At 38.4% G+C, this 20,284-nt stretch overlaps 1 protein-coding gene across 1 annotated transcript in view; it reads right to left on the bottom strand.

Annotated features, from left to right (window-relative positions):
• COG5 (component of oligomeric golgi complex 5) overlaps positions 1-20,284 on the bottom strand; it is a 324,959-nt gene that overhangs the window by 68,073 nt on the left and 236,602 nt on the right. Inside the window, exons 12-14 of the mRNA XM_087821091.1 lie at positions 15,134-15,338; positions 8,387-8,548; positions 5,942-6,041 (exon numbers count right to left, since the gene is read on the bottom strand). Coding sequence (XP_087677217.1) covers positions 5,942-6,041; positions 8,387-8,548; positions 15,134-15,338 — 467 coding nt within the window. The remainder of the gene's footprint in view (positions 1-5,941; positions 6,042-8,386; positions 8,549-15,133; positions 15,339-20,284) is intronic.

The raw sequence follows: 20,284 nt of genomic DNA, 5'->3' as shown, positions 1-20,284 counted from the left end.
AAACAGCTGTTTCAAAAAGAATAACTTTAGGGTTAAACTTCCATGCTCTAGGGTTAGAACCTTTAGAAAGTTAATCAACATTTTTCTATTACAATTTTAAGCACTCACTTCCTCTAATCTTTAGTTCAAGTCAATTTCACACTACATCTGGAGTGACTGGTCATATAAAAGGGGAAATTTGATCAATCTGAACTAATTATTATTTTTAAAAATATGTAATTAGCCCACAAAGTGGCACATACATTTTTAAAAAAGCCTTATTTTAAAAAACCTGTCCCCAATTATGTTATGGAGTATGTCAGAGGAATGGCAGCATGAGAGATCCCCTTGTCCTCTCTCCCTGAAATTTCAACAAGTTAACCAACTATAATTCAACAAAGAATTCCCACTTCAACACAAAGGCACGTCTGAGAGATCAGTGCATTGAAACATCTAAAGGTGGGCAACCAGGAATAAGTGAGGAGACGAGAAAGGCGGGAAGCTCAGAGGGCCCTCAGAAGCATCCCTACATCAGGGAGCTTGTGGCCTCGCTGTGGAGAGAGGGGAGAAAGCTGGAGGAACAGAGACCTCTGGGGGGCAGTCCAGAAGGTCGAGCAGAAATAAGAGGGACTGAGCTATCAGACACCTGACAGAGCACGGGGTTCTGCCGGGAGGCTATCCACTGTTGGGCGGTGGTGTTTCTGAGAAAGAAATGGAACCACAGAGCCCTACAGCACCTTGGACCGCCAAAACTTGCCTCCCGTTGCCCTCGGTGTTGGGTCAAGGTGCCTATCATCAGTAAACAGAGCTATTGCAGTAGAACTTCTGTTTCCCTCTGCTACTGAGCCCCAGGTTTGGTGATTGGAGCGGGACCCCATAGAGGTCGGGGGTTCCCATTATGGTGAGGGCAAAACAAACCCCACCCCCAAGCTGTACTGTCTGACGGAAGCCATGGAGGTCAAGTCTGGGAGATCAGAGAGGTTAAAAAAAAATCTGGTGATTCAGCCCCATCTACTGGAAAATAGAAAGAACTCTTCAGAGAACACTGCTACTGAAGAGGCTATTCTTGCCTAGAGAAAGTAGAGTAGCAAATACCACGAATAACCATGGTAACGAGAATGATCAAAAAGAAAATGAAAAACTGCCAGAAAGCAAGCTGGAACACATAAAAATATGTGATATAAATGAGAGAGATTTCAAGATTGCAGCTCTGCAAATACCTATATGCAACTTTATATTTTACAAACCTAATTGTAACCACATACAAAAATTCTCAAACCAGAGAAAAGAAGACACAGAGAAAAGCTTAAAAAAAGAGGACACAGAGAGAAGTATGAAACACCACCAAAAAAAAGCAATAGACATAGTACAAAGGAAAAGAACCAATGGAGGCACAGAGCTACCAAAAAACAAAAGATAAAATGACTATAGGAAATCCCCATACATCAATAATTACCCTAAAAGTAAATGGTCTGAATTCACCAATAAAGAGGCACAGAGTAGCAAAGTGGACCAAAAAACAAAACCCAACCATACACTGCCTACAAGAGACATATCTAAGCTGCAAAGACAAAGACAGATTCAAAGTAAAAGGGTGGAAAATGATTCTCCAAGCAAATAATATCCACCGAAAAGCTGGTGCAGCCATACTTATATCTGACAAAATAGACTTCAAGACAACAAAGGTAATAAGAGACAAAGATGGACGCTTGATAATGATAAAGGGGACACTACATCAAGAAAACATAACACTTCTTAATATAGATGCACCCAACCAGGGACCACCAAAATATATAAAGCAACTACTCACAGAACTAAAGGGAGAAACAGATCAAAACACAATCATAGTTGGGGACCTTAATACCCAATTGACAGCTCTAAACAGATTAACTAAATCAAAAATCAATAAAGAAATATCAACCTTAAATGAAATGCTTGATCAAATGGACATAATTGACATTTACAGAGCCTTTCATCCCAGAATATCAGATTACACATTCTTCTCCAGTGCACACGGAACATTCTCAAGGACAGACCATATGCTGGGTCACAGAACTAGCATCAACAAATTCAAAATGACTGAAATTATACCAAACATATTCTCTGACCACGATGCCTTGAAATTAGAAATAAACTGCAAAAAGAAAGTAAAGAAACCCACAAATACACGGAGATTAAACAACATACTGAAAAGTGACTGGATCAAAGAAGAAATAAAAGATGGGATTAAAAGATATAGAGAGGCAAATGGGAATGACAATATAACATATCAAAACTTCTGGGACGCAGCAAAAGCAGTAATAAGAGGGATGTTTATATCATTACAGGCCATCAAAAAACAAGAGAAATCCCAAGTAAACAGCCTAATATCACATCTTAAAGAACTAGAAAAAGAACAAAAGCAACCCAACATCAGAAGGAAATCATAAAATTTAGAGCAGAATTGAATGAAATAGAGAACAAAGAGACTATACAAAAAAATTAATAAAACAAAGAGCGGGTTCTCTGAAAAGAATAATAAAATTAACAAGCTCCTGGCTAAACTCACTAAGGAAAAAAGGGATAAGAGCTATATAAACAAAATCAGAAATGAGAGAGGAGAAGTCACCACAGACATCACAGATGTACAAAGGATCATACTAGAATGTTATAAAAGACTATATGCCACCAAATTCAATGACATAAAGAAATAAATAAGTTTCTAGAAATATATAACCTTCCCAGACTAAATCATGAAGAACTAGAAAATCTAAATAGTCTGATCAGCAGAGAGGAAATTGAAACAGCCGTCCAAAACCTCCCAAAAAGTAAAAGTCTAGGACCAGATGGCTTCACTAGTGAATTCTACCAAATGTTCAAAGAAGATTTAAAACCTGTTCTTCTCAAACTCTTCTAAAAAACTGAAGAAGAGTCAATACTTCCTAACACCTTTTATGAGGCCAATATAACCCTGAGACCAAAACCTGGCAAGGATAACACAAAAAAAGAAAACTACAGACCAATATCTCTGATGAACACAAATGCAAAAATCCTAAACAAAAAACTAGCAAATCAAGTACATCAGTACATCACAAAAATAATACATCACAATCAAGTGGGGTTCATTCCAGGGTCACAAGGATTATTCAACACGTAAATCAATCAATGTAATGCACCACATTAACAAAAGAAAGGATAAAAATCATATGATCTTATCAATAGATGCAGAAAAAGCATTTGATAAGATACAACATCCATTTATGATTAAAACACTCAATAAACAGAAAGTACCTCAACATAATAAAGGCCATGTATCATAAATCCTCAGCTAATATCTTACTCAATGCTAAAAAACTGAAAGCTTTTCCTCTAAGATCAGGAACAAGACAAGGATGTCCACTCTCACCACTCTTATTCAACATAGTTATGGAAGTCCTAGCCAGAGGAATAAGGCAAGAGAAAGAAACGAAAGTCATCCAGCCCTAGTCTGCTTGGCTCAGTGGTTAGAGCGTCAGCCCATGGACTGAAGGGGCTACGTTTGATTCTGGCCAAGAGCACGTGCCTTGGTTGCAGGCTCAATCCCCAGCCCTGGTCGGGGTCGGGGTGTGTGAGAGGTAACCAATCAATGTGTCTCTCTCACATCAATGTCTGTTTCTCTCTCTCTCTCCCCCCCACCCCTACCTTCCAGTCTCTCTGAAAAGCAGTGTAAAAAATATCCTCAGGTGAAGATTAAAAAAAATAAAATAAAATGTCTTTAAAAAAAAGAAAGAAGAAATAAAAGGTATCCAAATGGGGAAGGAAGAAGTAAAACTGTCACTTTTTGTGGAGAACATGATTCTGTATATAGAAAACCCTGAAGACACCACCAAAAAACTATTAGAAACAATAAACAAATACAGGAAAGTTGCAGGATACAAATTCAATGTACAAAAATCCATTGCCTTCCTATATACTAAAAACAAAACTTCAGAAAAAGAAATTAAAAAACAAAATTCCTTTTGCAATTGCAATCAAAAGAATAAAATACCTAGGAATAAACTTAACAAAGAAAGTGAAAGATCTATACACTGAAAATTACAAAGCATTATTAAAAGAGATTGAAAAAGACACAACAAAATGGAAAAATATCCCATGTTCATGAATTGGAAGAATTAACCATTAAAATGGCCATATTACCCAAAGCAATATACAGATTTAATATAATCCCCATCAAAATACCAATGTCATTTTTTTAAAGAAATAGAACAAGAAATCATCAGATTTATAAGGAACCACAAAAGACCCAGAATAGGCAAAGCAATCCTGAGAAAAAAGAATGAAGCTGGAGGTATCACACTACCTGACTTCAAATTATATTACAGAGCTATGATAATCAAAACAGCATGGTATTGGTACAGAAACAGACAGATCAGTGAAACAGAAGGGAGAGCTCACATATAAAATCACATATATATGAGCAGATAATTTTTGAAAAAGGAGCCAGAAACACACAATGTAGTAAAAACAGTCTTTACTCAATAAATAGTGCTTGGAAAACTGGAAAGCCACACACAAAAGAATGAAACTGGATTACAGTTTGTCCCCAGTACAAAAATTAACTCAAAATGAGTTAAAGACTTAAATATAAGACACAAAACAATTAGCTACATAGAAGAAAACATAGGTACCAAACTTATGGACCTTGGTCATAGAGAACATTTTATGATCTTGACCCCAAAGGCAAGGAAAGTAAAGGCGAAAATAAATGAATGGGACTATATCAAACTAAAAAGCTTCTGTACAGCAAAAGAAACTGACAGCAAAACAATGAGACAGCCAACCAGATGGGAGATGATACTTGCAAATAGTAGCTCCAAAAAAGGTTTAATATCCAAAATATAAAGAACTGATAAAACTCAACACCAAACAAACAACCCAATCAGAAAGTAGACAGAGGACCTGAACAGATACTTCTCCCAAGAAGACATATGAACAGCCAATATATATATGAAAAGATGTTCAACCTCACTAGCAATTAGGGAAATGCAAATCAAAACTACGAGATACCACCTCACACCTGTTAGAGTGGCTATTATCAACAAGACAAGCAATAACAAGTATTGGAGAGGTTGTTGAGAAAAGGGAGCCCTCATTTACTGCTGGTGGGAACATAAACTGGTTCAACCACTATGGAAAGCAGTCTGGTGATTCCTCAAAAAATTAAGAATAGAGCTACCATACGATCCAGCAATCCCTCTCCTGGATATATACCCAAAAAACTCAAAACCATATATTCACAAAGATATATGCACCCCTATGTTCATTGCAGCATTATTCATGGTGGCCAAGACATGGAAACAACCAAAGTGTCCTGTGATAGAGGACTGGATAAAGAAGATGTGGTACATGTACACAATGGAATACTACTCAGCCATAAGAAAGGATGAAATACTGCCATTTGCAACAACATGGGACCTTGGGAATATTATGCTAAGTGAAATAAGTCAGAAAAAGGTAAGAACCATATGATTTCACTCATATGTGGGATATAAAATTGAAACTCGTGGACACAAATAGCAATGTGATGGTTGCTAGAGGGAAGGGGGTGGTCGGGAAGGGGGGTGCTAATATATTCTGATGGGAGAAGATATGACTTTGAATGGTGGGCACACAGTGCAATATATAGATCTTATAACATAGAAACCCACACCTGGAACCTATATGTTCATACTAATCACTGTCACCTCAATAAATTCAATAATAAAAAACAAAACAAAACAAAACCTGTCTGCATTCTGAAAGTATAACAATGGTAGAAGAGCCAATTTTTAACAGATATAACATTTTTGTCTGGTTTAAATTCATCAGAAAGTTTCAAAAGTTCACTAAAGTAAAAATGCCAGTAAATAAATATTCAGTCAATTCAATATTTATAGTTAGTATAGTATTGTATAATTTGGAATTTTAAACAAAATCATGAGTTTACAGAAGGGATACCACTTACAAGCTGTTCCGATTTTACACCGTATAACTGGATGGTGTTTGCCACATTTTTTGACACAGCTAATGTGAGGTTTGCATCAACAGCAGCTACATTTAGTTCGCTGGAGAAAACAAGAACAAACTTTAATTATTAGCAGCACTGTTCATCAGCAAAGTAAAGAACAACATATAAACCTAAAACCAATAAGCAATATGGTAATTCTTTTTATAGATTTCATTGCTTGCTTGTAAGAATTGATTGCAGCCCTAGCTGGTTTGGCTCAGTAGTTAGAACATTGCCCCTCAGACTGAAGGGTCTCAAGTTTGATTCTGGCCAAGGGCACACACCTTGGATGCAGGCTTGATCCCCGGCCCCGGTCAGGGCACGTGTGGGAGACAACCAATCAATGTCTCTCTCTCACATAGATGTTTCTCTCTCTTTCTCCCCTTTCCACTCTCTCTGAAAAGCAATGGAAAAAAATATCCTCGGGTGAAGATTAAAAAAAGAAAAGACTGACTGCATTGTTTCATATTCCCTCCTAAATTCAGCATCAGAAAAAAGTACTTTGAGATGGCTTGGTTAATGACCAGTTTCTCATTAATAAAAGCATCCCATATGTGGGTTCAGGCTGTGATTATGAGAATAAATTGTGTACAAATTTTTAAAGTAGCATTCTTGTTAATACTGATAAGTGCAATTAGATGCACTGCATAGGACATCTGCAAGGAAATGACAGCTCTTGAATGGAAATGATGACCTTGAAAGGACATGGGCTAAAAATATAAATTACACGTGACACATAAAGACACTCAGTTTCTAGAAATTATGCCCATTCACGTTATTTTGGGTAGCTTTTTAAATATATCAAAAGCATAACAAGAATTTAATTTTTAAATATATATATATATTTATTGATTTCAGGGAGAGGAAGGGAGAGGGAGAGAGAGAGATAGAAACATCAATGATGAAAGTCATTGATCAGCTGCCTCCTGCATGCCCCCAACTGGGGATCAAGCCCGCAACCTGGGCATGTGACCTGACCAGGAATCGAACTGCAATCTCCTGAATCGTAGGTTGATGCTCAATCACTGAGCCAAACCCTGCGAGGTAAGAATTTAATTTAAATTTTGAATTCTTAAAGCATTTCTTTGTCATGTTTATTTTCAACTTTAATATTGAATTAACTGGGACATTTGAGTTGACTACCAATCAAAAACAAAGTAGTGAAAGAATGCTAGGAGTTAAAAATTGCTTGAAAACCCACAGAGGTAGAAAGCAGTAATTATTGTCTCTGAAGTAGCAGAATAAATTTGGCACTTAGCAGATTCTCTATATGAAGAAAATGGACTTTGAAACAACACTAGTTCATACTGTGTGTGACAAAAATGTCCTTTCATACAATAGTGAGACATAATTTCTTTAATGTTCACTTTTTTGTTGTTGTTAATCCTCACCAGAGGATATTTTTTCCATTGCTTTTTCAGAGAGAGTGGAAAGGAGGAACGGAGGGAGGGAGGGAGGGAGGAAGAGAGAGAGAGAAAGAAACATCGATGTGAAAGAGACACACTGACTGTTGCCTCCAGTACATGGTCGGGGCAGGGAGCAAACCTGCAACCCAGGTACCTGCCCTTGACTAGGAATCTAACCCAAAACCCTTAAGTATGCAGAACGATGCTCTAACCACTGAGCCAAACCAGCTAGGGAATACCTGTGTCTTTTTAGTTTTATTTTCACAGGCCTCAGAATCATCATCATCAAATTTACAGTCTAAAAGAATCTAGCCATTTCTATACTTCCATCCTATATTGCCTAACTACTATTCACTCCTCAAAGTGTTCATTTCCAAATGTAAAGACCTACTGTTATGACAATTTGTTAACCATGACAGGAACTGACAGTTGCGATTGCAAATTAATCTGGGTAACTGTAAATGTCTAAGGCAAGAGTATAATTTACATTGTCTGCTAGCATTCAGGTGGCATCTCTGTTAGGATACCTTCCCTTTTGGGAATTTTAAAAGCTGTCACATTCACTTAGAAAGCTTAAAATAGCAAACACAAGAAGGCTAGTCAGGATTATAAACCTGTGTATGCCATGAAGTACTTTCTGGATTTAAGATAAGAAACATTAACCTCTATGCTTTAGCTTCTTGATTTATAAAAGTATTCCTATATTTTCCTGTGTAAAAGTAGAAATTTACTATGGCATAAAGAATTAGGTTTACTTTGCATCACTGACAAGATACAGAATAATTAAAACAGACTATTTTTATACTGTATTTAAATGGTTTTATTAATTGGACTCTCAAGTACTTACTTTATGTGCACTCATTCACTATAAAACTCCTGATTTAACTGAAGGACTAATTACTTAAATAATTTAAGATAAATTAAAAATATACTGCTATCATACATAACAAATATGGCAGGCATTTTAATAATATGCCATTATGTACAAAATACATACCCTGCTATAGTTTTAATAATACCTTCCAGTTCATCTGAAGATGGAGGATTACGACCGCCAGGGGGGAAAACCAAGTTGATAGGATCTAAGAGCCGAGATACGGATTTTGATAGATAAGCAACCTCATAGGGCTGTAGTGAGTCTTTTAAAGCCTTTTCTGGGCTGTGGAAACAAAATTTATTAAAAATGGGCTTAATTATAAAAAACTAAGTGCTATTATATCAGGCTATAAAAGTGCCTTTACTTAAAAAAACATATCTCCTAAATAAAATGTAACTCTATATGCAGAAAAAAACATTTTGTTTAAAAATGTATAAACAGAAATACATCTCATAATCAAACATTTATTAAGGACTAAACATTTTATTTTATATATAATTCCTACATATAAATGTAATATAATATGAACCAGTACCTACTGAAGCAAAGTTTGTCACTTGAAACTCAAAGAATAACACTGTAAAGTCTTAATTCTAATGGGGCTATGCCTTTACTTAGCAAATCCTGTCTTTATACAGTATCAGGTCTGCAGAGACATGTTCTAGTAGCTCAGCAATTTCCAACCTTTTCCTTCTCATGACACACATAAACTAATTGCCAAAATTCTGCAGTACACCAAAAAAATATATTTTTTGCTATCTGACAAAAAATAGGTATAACTTTGATTGACTTACAAAAAAACACCCACCCAACAACAATAGTAATTACCTACCCTACTTGCTCCAACGTGACTTTAAAAAAAATTAGGTGCCTATACTTGTACATAAGGATTTCTGGTATCAAGAATTAACCAATCAAATGCAACTTCATTATGCAACATGACCAATAAGATGCAACTCTATTTATTATATGACCTATATATTTATGGTTCAAGACCGGGATTCACACCAGACAGCTATTGTGTTGCTGTTGTCATTTTTTTATTTGACAACCTAAGGAAAAAGAGGTAAGTGCCTCTGACTAAATAGTCAGGTATTGCATGTTTTAAAAATTCTTGCAGTTGTCCTGGCCGGGTAGCCCAGTTGGTTAGAGTGCTGTTCGATGAGTCAAGGTTGTGGGTTTGATCCCCGGTCGGGGAACATATAGGAATCCACCAATGAATGAATAAATAAGTGGAAAAACAAATCAATGTTTGTTTCTCTTTCCCTCTCTCTCCCTTTCTCTCTTTCTTCTCCCCATCCCCCCCTCTCTAAAATTAATCAATCAATAAACATTATTTAAAAAGGAGAGAGACTGTAGAGGATTTCTTCAAAAAATAAAAATTCCTGTGGTACACTGGTTGAAAATCGCTGCACTAGCTTAACCTTCCTCACCCAAAGCTACCACCTCCCATAAAGGTCCTGACTGACAGGGAAGTACACACGCAGGTCTAGGTTTTTACCAGCCTCCCCACGCCAAAACTGTTCGTAACAAGAAGGAGGAGAAAATAAAAAGTACTTGTTAAAGTCCTACAGTCACATAAATACTCCCAATTGGAGTTCTAAGCTAATTTGTTTTATAATATTCTTTATAAACAAAAAATATAACCTATTAAACACTTCTTTCCTCCTTGCTCTGCCCATGTCTTCAGTTATTTGTGTTGATTTTTATTTAGCAGTCCAATTACTGGGCCTTATAGTTTTCCTTCGACAATTACTATCAAATGTCTATCATTATTTCCATCTGCTTTCTTACTCCTATAATTAACTTCATATCTTCTCACATCATTCCTGTTTAGGATCCTTTTACCAGCCCTACCACTCTCTTTCTTTTGCCCTACCACTGTCTTTTTCTTTTCTTTTTTAAAAATAAATTCCCCTTTGCCTTAAATATTAACCTTGAAAACATATGGCCTGCTCCTTCATGTATATAAAACCTGGCCTTCTCCTTTCCCCACCCTTTCTGGTCAACTGATAAGACCTAGATGTCAGAATGCTCTTGACTCCTACATCATAATTCCATGGTTATCTCTTAACACTTTCTCATTCAATAAATATTTCACTTGACACCTATTTATTGGGGATACCATGTACCAGGTCATTGTTACGCACTAGGAAAATACAGATTTAAAAATGTTTTACACTCTAGTAAAGACATATGCAGGTAAAGTGCTAACTATAACTTCTATAACAGATAAAGATAGAAAGACCACAATGAAAACGTGAAGAACTAGTGTCTAAATCTGTCAGAAGCAATCCTCTATTGAAGTCCATGCTATCTATTGAAATGTCTTCTCTATTTTTCCTCCTGTCATTTACTAACCTTAAAAGCTTCTTCCCACACACAATACAATACACAGAAGAACTATTATAGAATTATACACCCCCCCAAGCTTATATAATCCTATTAAACAATGTCAACCCAATAAATTTTAAAAAGAAGTAGCAGCTTCTTCCCTCTTCCACAGAAATTTTAGCACTGAATTGTAAGTACTAACACTCTTCCAGGTCTCCAGTGCTATAAAGATCCTTGGTGGCTACCATGTCAAAACAGGTAACTTTTCCAACTTTTTCTGTCCTGTGTCAGAAGTCCATCCACCTTTTTTTAGCTCTACTATGGAGCTTCCATATCTGAGTCAACATTTTGAACTGCTCCAACCCTAAGATCTCCAAGCTTAAGAATAATTTCCCCACACCCCTACTCTCCCCTATTTCCTTCCCTCCTACAAATATTATTAACTCCACAATTTGCCAGGTACTTCCTAAGTGCAGGAAATGTAGCAGTGAGGTCAGAAAAATCCTCTGCCCTCAAAGTTTACATGATAATGAAAGTGATACAAAATAAATAAATATGTAAGTAAATTTTAAATGAGTTAAATGGAATACAACTTGTCTATTTGTGGTCTGAGTTAATCCTACTTGGAGTTTGTTGAGCTTCCTAGATGTTTAGATTGTTGTTTTCAATAAAATCTGTAACTGCACAGAAACTCCATTTCTTTAAGATGGTCCTTTCTCCTTTCTATCCATCCACTCCCTTCCTTAATCATTAAGCCCTTAAGATATCAGATTCTGGTCAGCATCAAACTGTCTTAAGAAAAAGCCTCAGGTTAACACTTTAGGAACTTGGTGAAGTGGGGCAGCAGCCTGAGGTCCTCTTAGCCTGCATTTCCTGGCACGAACCACTATTCAAAAGCCAGGGGAAGGTTTATTGAGACACCAGTATTTTCAGGGAGCCACAAGGTAGAAATGCCACTCCTTGAGTGGTGCTTGGGCACAATATGGAGCACACATCTCTTGATCTCATTTGCCTGAACTTAGACTCAGCTATGGGAAGCTGTAGGCAAAATGAAAAATGCGGAGGCTCTCCTCCTCCAAGAAAGAAAGCCCTCCAGATGGGAGATGGAGGCTGTAGATGAAAAAAGAGGTTCTATGGAAAGTAACCTCACAGAGTAATCTGATCATAAATTCCTAATTGGACTGGTCATGGTGAGTAGTTATGCCCCAGGCCTATAGCTTCTTTAGGTAAACATTTTAAGGCAACCCTGTCCATTTCTCTAGGTTACACATTTTTGAAATACCATAAGTAATACCCCTTGAGGGAGGTATCAACCCTCAAGAGAGCACATAATCTCGTTAACTATCCTGTAATACAACATCCACCTTACTTTCTCCAGTCTTCCTTACAACTCCTCCTTAATTTCAAATGCATGAAAGAAGCTGCAGATCTGTTATTCCCCAGAGCATCTGAGGTCTTGCTCCCTGGAATATGTCAGTTTGGCTCAAATAAACTCTTACAAAATTTCTCTAAAGATCTGGAAGTTTCTTAAATTGACAGGGCAAAGGAAGCCTTTTGTTCTTTGTTGCTGCAGTCTGAAGTAGAGTGAATGCCTTGCTGAGATGGGAGAATGGAGGGAAGAAATAGTTTTGGCTCAAATATTACAGGTTCTTAACAGAATTCTTTCTTACTGAATTTTCACAGATTTTGAGTAAATGATTTTTCATTTGCTGTTTGCTTTTAGGATCATTTTCAGAGGCTTTAACTTATTTTCAGTTTTAACCAGCTTCACTGGAGTGGGTCAGTGGAGTGTTTCCAGCTCAGAAATCGATCTCCTACTGTGTCATTAATCAATTCTAATAATGCTTTTGTATCTACCATTCACATCTAGGCCTCCAAAAACTTTATTTTGCTGTTAAGAAATCAATGATCAGTCCTAATCTTCAACTTTTCAGTAGCATATTACACAGTTAACTAATCTGCCTTCAACTTAAACAAAATTCACTCTTTGGGGTCCCACAATATTGTGAATTTTTCTTCTCACATTTTCTTCTGGCTTAGTCTCTGTTGCAGGTGGCCATTCTTCTGCCCAATCTATGAATTTTGGAGTGCCTGTCTTAGGCCAGGGTTTTTGTTTACCTTCATATATATCTTCCCTATTCAATCTCTTCCAATTCCATGATTTTAAAAAATCTATATAATGACTCCCAAAAATGTATTTCTAGCATTGATTCACATTCAACTGCCTTTTCAATAACTCTATTTGCATCTTTAATTCAACAGTTCCAAAAGTAAAGCCCTAATTCAACACTATTCTATGAACAAAACAATATCTTCCAGTCTTAACAGTCTTCTCCCAAACTTCGTCCAAGCATATCCTTGATTCTTTTTTTCCTCTCAAATCTAATCTATTGGCTTGCCCTCTCAACTGAATCTTAAATCAATCTAACCAATTCTTACCGTCTCATCCACTCATCCTAGTTCAAACCATTATCATCTCTTGTCTGAATAAACAAAATAGCTTACATTCCCCATTTCCCTTCTCTGTGGTGACTCCCCCCCTTAGTTATCTATGTAGAAGCCAGAGTACTAATTTAAAAATATTTATCATTTCATATCACTTCTCTGTTTAAAAGTACTGGTTTCCATTGTAACTAATGATCTCCAAACCCCTATCATGGCCTAGAAAGCCCTACATGATCTTACTTTTTCTTCCCTCTCTGACCCAGTTTTATACCCCTCTCTTCCTTATTCACCGAGTTTTCAGATTTCTATTCCTCAAACCTCCCCATCGTAATTTTCTCAAGGACTCTTAAATTTGCTGTTCTCTCTCTAGTTGAAAAAATCTTACTCAAAATCCTCCATGGCTGACTCCTTCATATTATTTTCACCTCAGGTCAATGTCACCTTCTTATAGATGTATTATTCCCTGAGCACCATAGATAAGACACTGTATCACATAATATTGTTTTATTTTCTTCAAAGCAATTACCACTCTTGAAAATTCAGCATGAATATTGGATGATAATTGCTAACCTGGTTATTTGTGCCTTAATTCTACATTCTGATTCACCTAGGGCCCTGTTCCATTCCTTACTTCTTTTCTGCATCTCCTATCTCTTCCTCCAAACATTCTCATCTCTCCCTCTATCATTAAAAACACACAAAAAACTTTCCTTTGGCTCAGCTAACATGGTCAAATTTGTTTTCTTCTCTGCCTTACTTCTCAAAAGAACATTAAAAACCCACTGCATTTGTTTCCTTGTAAGCTCATCATTTTGGGGATTCTTAAATATGGATCATAGCTCCTCTTCCCCACTAACTACTTGCAGGAATTTAGTCTCCAAAACGTGACAATGGCATCCCATTAGTCAAAACACAGTGACTTTTTCTCTCCATTTAATTTAAAAAGCAAAAAATACAAAATAAAAATTCTGCCTCCTAGAGATAAACCACTCTTACGATTCGCAGTATGTATTTCCAGGCCTTTTTTAAGTGTAAGCATATGGATTTAAAAACTAAAACAGAAATAGAATGATGGTATATATGCTATTTTATATACTTTTTGAAAAACCTAATATATTATTAGATCTTTGTAGATCAATACATGAGCTCAGTCCTCTTGTCCCCTCTTCCATTAGTCCTCATCTAATCTCCATGTTTTCACAGAAGAGTTATTAAAGGAAACAGTATGGTGCTCTCCCTCTGGGAGCACCCCCCTGCCTGTCTTCCCTCTCAGGCCTGTATCTCCTAAACTCTAAAGGTCCCCATGAGACTTGAAGCCAGGGGAGCAATAGTCAGCAGCAGCTCATCCCAGGCTAACCCCTGAACCTGTCTCCAAGACCCTCTTTTCTCTAACTGTTAAGTGAGCCAATAGCAGACCTGCCTCTGCTCACTTCTATCATTGTGACTATTATTTCTCAGTAAGCCAAAGCAGCCCACCTAGGCTCTCTCCTGTTGCTTCTTCTAGCCTAAGTCCTTCTTTGTTTCATACCCCAGCTTTAATAAACACTCTCAAAAAGAAAAAACAAAACAATATACTGTCATTCAATCATTCTACCCTACCCTTGTTTCACTTATTTTGCCAGTCAAAACTTCTGCTTCCTATGTTTTACCTGTCAGAACTTCTTACTGCAGCGGATACAATTCAACTATAAGTACTTTTAAGTGAAAGAGAAACAAACATTTAAACGACTCATGAATCTATCCAACACTTTTCATACAAGGCAGGTGATAACAATTTCTGAGTCAGCCTCTGCACTCTAAATATGATTCTAGTGTTTAAAGGTATGCAAATCAATTGATTTGGTATACAAATAAAAATTTGAAAATAATACTTTTTCGATATAGGAGGGAAAGGTGGATGCTTTAAACTTGAGATACATGTTGTTTTCCAATGATGCTCCTAAACATGAGTGATCTAAGAGATTTTCAGGTTCAATTTTGAGTATATTCAAATTTTTTCCTACCACAGAGAGAACCTATCCCAGCATAATATTATGTTAACACAAATCCTTAATATGCCAAAAAACAGATTTAATTAAACAAACATACTCATAATCTGGCTTTTTTGGTATAAATATGTCTTGTGTATCATCTTCCATGTGTTGTAGGTCAACATAGAGGTCTGTGGTTCCACTTGCATTAAACTTTCCTTGAATATTTTGGCTGTACTGCTGAAGGCGCTTCCATAAGTCATTATAAAGACGCAATAGTTTAGGGTATTCTCCTTCAAATGCCTGTTTCAAAAACATAGAAGCTGCCAAGCAAAACAATAACATGTATTAGATAAAAGATAAAACAATAAAATGCTGCAAGTAGAAATTTCTTTTGTATATGAAGATGATGGGACAAACAGCCTACGTTACAGGACAAACCAGAGATATATTCCAATGAAGTCTTTTAAAATAATGCTGGTATAATTCTATTAACAAATGCAATCACAATAAGTTCAATTTAAAATAACTAACTACCTAAATAAATAAAACTGATAGCAGTAATTTTCCACCCAGTCTATTCATTGCAATTGATACATTTGTGGACCATATGTTTTGAAATGTAATCTATAAAGAAATAGAAAAATTGAAAATTATAGTTGAAGATTTCAATCCCTTCTCTCAATGATTGATAAAACAAGTACATAGAAAATCAGTATACAGAGGAGGGAAGATGGTGGCCCTGTGAGAAGCAGCAGAATGCCCCGGCTCCCAGCCACAGACCCAATTGACTCCTAAAATCCTACGTAACCAGCTTAAAAAACCCAGAGAAACATACCTGAGTGGACGGAGTGCGAGTGGGGAGCACTGAAGAAATATCATGGAGTCTGGTAAGGGGGGGGGGGCATAGAAAGGGGGAGTCCCCCTGAAGCCTGTGCTGGGCTCCGAGCCCCAAGGCTTGGAGGCAGCCAAGCTCCACCTCGCGGGAGTGCGGACGGCATCCAAAAGTGGGGATCCCACACTCGGAGTGATGAGAGGGGAAGGAGCACCCCGTGCACAGGGCAGAGGGACCCAGGGGAGCCGTGAGTCCACAAGAAGGGGACTGCGCCTTCCCAGGAAACAAAGCCTCTAGTGGAAGCTGCGAACGGCGTCTAGTGCTTAGGGTGCCCACCATAGGGAAGGCTGTCCCAAGGTCTGTGAAACCTCAGTGGTAAGGGACCAGAGGAATGCGCTGAGCAGCCGCACACAGGGACCCTCTGCCTCCCTGTGGAGCACTGTGTTGAGCCCTAGAAAGCACTGAATCTGCGTGGTGCAGGGGAGGGGAGGAGCCCTCCCGCACTGAGCTCCCTGTGGGAGAGGCTGGGATCTGTGACCAGCCCTGAGGGTGCCCTCCTGTCCTGAGCTCCCGGTGCCTAGAGGCTGGGATCTGTGACCAGCCCTGAGGGGCGCTGTGGTGGTGCGTGAAGCCGCTCCCGCTTTGCTGAGACTAGCGGTGCGGGCAGCTGCATGGAGCTGACTTTGGGTCCCCTCCCGCTGGGTGCCTTGGTGCGCGGGCAGCAGGACCTGGCAGGGAGGACTTTCTGCCTGTGTGTTGCTTTGTGCCTTTGCAAGTTTGACTGCGGAACTAGTTCCCACCTTCCCCGCATGCACTGCACAGACAGACCAGCAGAGGCTGGGATTTCCCTCTGCACAGTAGAAGGTCAGAGGGACGAACAGCCAACCAGAGCTGAGCAGGGAGGGGCGGAGCCCACCAGCCTCTCCTGCAGCCACCAGCATCGCCCCCAACAGGAAAGGGGCGGGTCCCTCTCACTGAAGCCCCAGACAACCCCGCAGGGCACAGTCCTGAGGCGGAAGGGAGAGCAGCTCACAGGAAGACATTACAGGAATAAGACTCTCAGGGGCTGTTGTTTGGGAACTGGAGGAAAGGCTGAAAACCCCTGCTGGGGGCTGGGCAGTCAAAGGGCTCACCAGAATGTGTTTTTAATTGAACACACTGAGCCCAGGCTGCCGAAACGGCACATACAGAAAAGGCAACAGGCTGAAATCAATCTGAAGCTGCAGAAGGCTAGAGCCTGGGGGACTAGAATCAGAGGACAGGGTAGGGACTGAGGAGCAGGCTGTGGAGCAGAGACTAACGCCCGCAGAGTGAGCGCCTGACAGTGACACCTCTAAGAGGAGTGACACCCTGAGCTACACTAGCCACCCTGCACCCTAAAGGCTCTACAAAAGACTCTGGAGCAAGACCAGGCAACTACAAGGTTGCAAAATAGCTGACAAGAGGAGGGGGTCCACAGAGAGCCTCAGATCTACCTAAGGACACCAGAGCCAAACCTAGACGGCTCCTCACATTGGCTGATACACTAGTACCTCCGAGGACAACGGAAATCAGCATACAAAAGAGTGAGCCGCAGGCAACATAAGTTGCCCAGAAAAAACTCACCTGATTGACTACCTTTTTTTCTTTTGTTTTTTTGTTTTGTTCTGTTTTGGTTTTTTGGTTTTTTTGTTTGTTTTTTGTTTGTGGGTTTATTTTTTCTCTTTTTTCCTTAGGAAGAAGAGAAAGGGGAGAGAATTCGTTTTTTCTTCTTTTTTAAATTTTATAATTTTTTTTAAACATTTTTTTAGCTAAATTCTTTTTCCCTCTTTTTCATAAAAGAATTTTGTCTTGCTTAGCTTGTTTTTAGTTTTGATTTGGCTATTTGCTTTGTTTTGTTTTATCCTGGCTTCTAATATCAAGACTTTCTTGATATCCCTGCTTCATGACTGGGACTTTATCATTATAACCAAGTCTACTACTTTCCTCTACAGTTTGCCCTAAATCTCTTACCGGACTTCCTCCCTGCCTGGGCTATATCACTCTCTCTCCTCTCGATCCATTGGCATAACTTTTTTTTCTTTTTTTTTTTCCTTTTCCTACTTTTCTTTCATTCTTTTGTTATCCTTCTTTCTGTCCTCCTGTCCTTTTGTTCGACTGTTAGTTTCTCTTATTCTCTTTATTGTATTTTTGTTTTCTCATTTTCAACTATTATCCTATTCCAATTCTCTCCCTTAATTTTTTGCTGGCCCTTCTTTCAGATTCTCTTCTCTGCTTCTGTTAGCTCCCCGTAGCTTCTCTATTTTTTACATTTTAGTTTATTATTATTTGCTAAATTTTCACCAGTATTAACAACAATACACATCTCTCTCTCTCTAAGCGTTACTTTTCTTTCTCTTTTTTTAAAGCATTTTTGTGTGTGTGTGTTCTCCCTTCACTCTCCCAGTTCTATTTTCACGTGGGTTGTTTTCATTGTGACTGTCAAGATGTTTAGTAAGATACCTCTTATTTCCTGGAAGTTTAGTTGTGTATTGTCCTGCCTTGCCAGCACCCGTACAACAGCTTACACAACGAGGTTGGGGCTGAGACACAGTTAGCAAACCTGAGAGGAGGGTCCTCCCAAACACTGATCAACAACAATCTAGACCTAAACACAACAGGAGAACATAAAGAAACCACAAAAGGAGCACCCACAAGAGGGACACACCTAGAGCGAAGAGCTCAGAAGTGTAAGGAAAACACACCTCTGGGCTCCACTGGTCCCACGAGACAAAACCCTCTCCCACAGACTGGGGACAGCAAATATATCTAATGTATAGATACAAACACTAAGAACTACCAAAATGGGGAGACAAAGAAACAACCCCCAAATTAAAGAAAAGGAAACATCATCAGAAAAAGACGTTGATGAGATGGAGTTAAGCAAGTTATCAGAAATGGAGCTCAGAATATGGATGATGAAGGTGTTCAAGGAACTTCAGAAGACACTAGATGATAAGATCGAGGACCTTACTGAAAACATGAAAAAAGATATATACCATAAATAAAACTCAGACAGAGATAAAGAATGCTGTATCTGATGTCAAGAATGCACTGGAAGGAATTAAAAGCAGGCTCAGTGAAGCAGAGGATAGAATGAGTAACTTAGAAGACAAGGTAGAAAAAAATCACACAATCAGAGCAGCAAAAAGAGAAAACATTCAAAAAGCATGAGGACAGGCTAAGGGAGCTTTCGGATAACATGAAGCGAAACAACATTCGCATTATAGGAGTGCCAGAGGGGGAGGAAAGAGAGCAAGGGATAGAGAACTTGGTGGAGGAAATAATGATAGAAAACTTCCCTAGGCTGGCGAAGGAGAAAGCCCCACAAGTTCAGGAAGCACAGAGGGTTCCAAACAAGAGGGACCAAAAGAGACCCGCTCCAAGACACATCATAATTAAATGGCAAATGTCAAGGAGAAAAAGAAAATATTAAGGGCTGCAATAGAGGACAAGCAGTGACCTACAGGAGAACCCCCATAAGGCTGACAGCTGATTTCTCAACAGAGAATCTTCAGGCCGGAAGGGAGTGGCATGAAGTTCTCAAAGTAATGAAAAGCAAGAACATGCAACCAAGATTGTTTTGTCCTGCAAAGCTATCATTTAAAATTGAAGGTGAAATAAAGAGCTGTCCAGACATAAAAGGGCTAAAGGAGTTCAGTGCCACCAAACCAGCATTGCAAGAAATGCTAAAAGGACTGCTCTCAGAAAAGGAAGAAATAGTGAAAGAAAGGTACATCAGCATAAAGGGGAAAAATGGCATTAAATAAGTATTTATCAATAGTAACCTTAAATGTAAACGGAATAAATGGCCGAATCAAAAGACAAAGGGTAGCTGAATGGATAAGAAAACAGGACCCAAATATATGCTGTCTACAAGAGACCCACCTGAGAGCAAAAGACTCACACAGGCTAAAAGTGAAGGGACAGAGTAAAATATTCCATGCAAATGGAAAGGAAAAGAAACCTGGAATAGCAATTCTTATTTCTGACAAAACAGACTTCAAAATAAAGACCATAACAAGAGACAAAGATGGTTACTATATGATACTAAAGGGATCAATCCAACAGGAGAAAATAACCCTTTTAAACATTTATGCATCCAATATAGGGGCACCTAAATATATAAAAAATTTCTTGGGGGACTTTAAAGGGGAGATTGACAGCAACACAATCATAGTGGGGGATTTTAACACCCCATTGTCAGCATTGGACAGATCATCACGACAAAAATCAACAGGGAAACGCAGGCCTTAAATGAATCACTAGACCTTATGGATTTAATTAACATTTACAGAACATTTCACCCCAAAGCAGCAGAATACACATTCTTCTCAAGTGCACACGGAACATTCTCAAAAACAGACCAGATGTTAAGGCACAAGGCAAGTCTCTACAAATATAAGAAGATTGAAA

The sequence above is a fragment of the Miniopterus natalensis genome, chromosome 10, assembly GCF_054644295.1.
Source record: "Miniopterus natalensis isolate mMinNat1 chromosome 10, mMinNat1.hap1, whole genome shotgun sequence".
Classification (NCBI taxonomy): domain Eukaryota; kingdom Metazoa; phylum Chordata; class Mammalia; order Chiroptera; family Miniopteridae; genus Miniopterus; species Miniopterus natalensis.
This window is presented reverse-complemented; position numbering and strand designations above follow the sequence as displayed.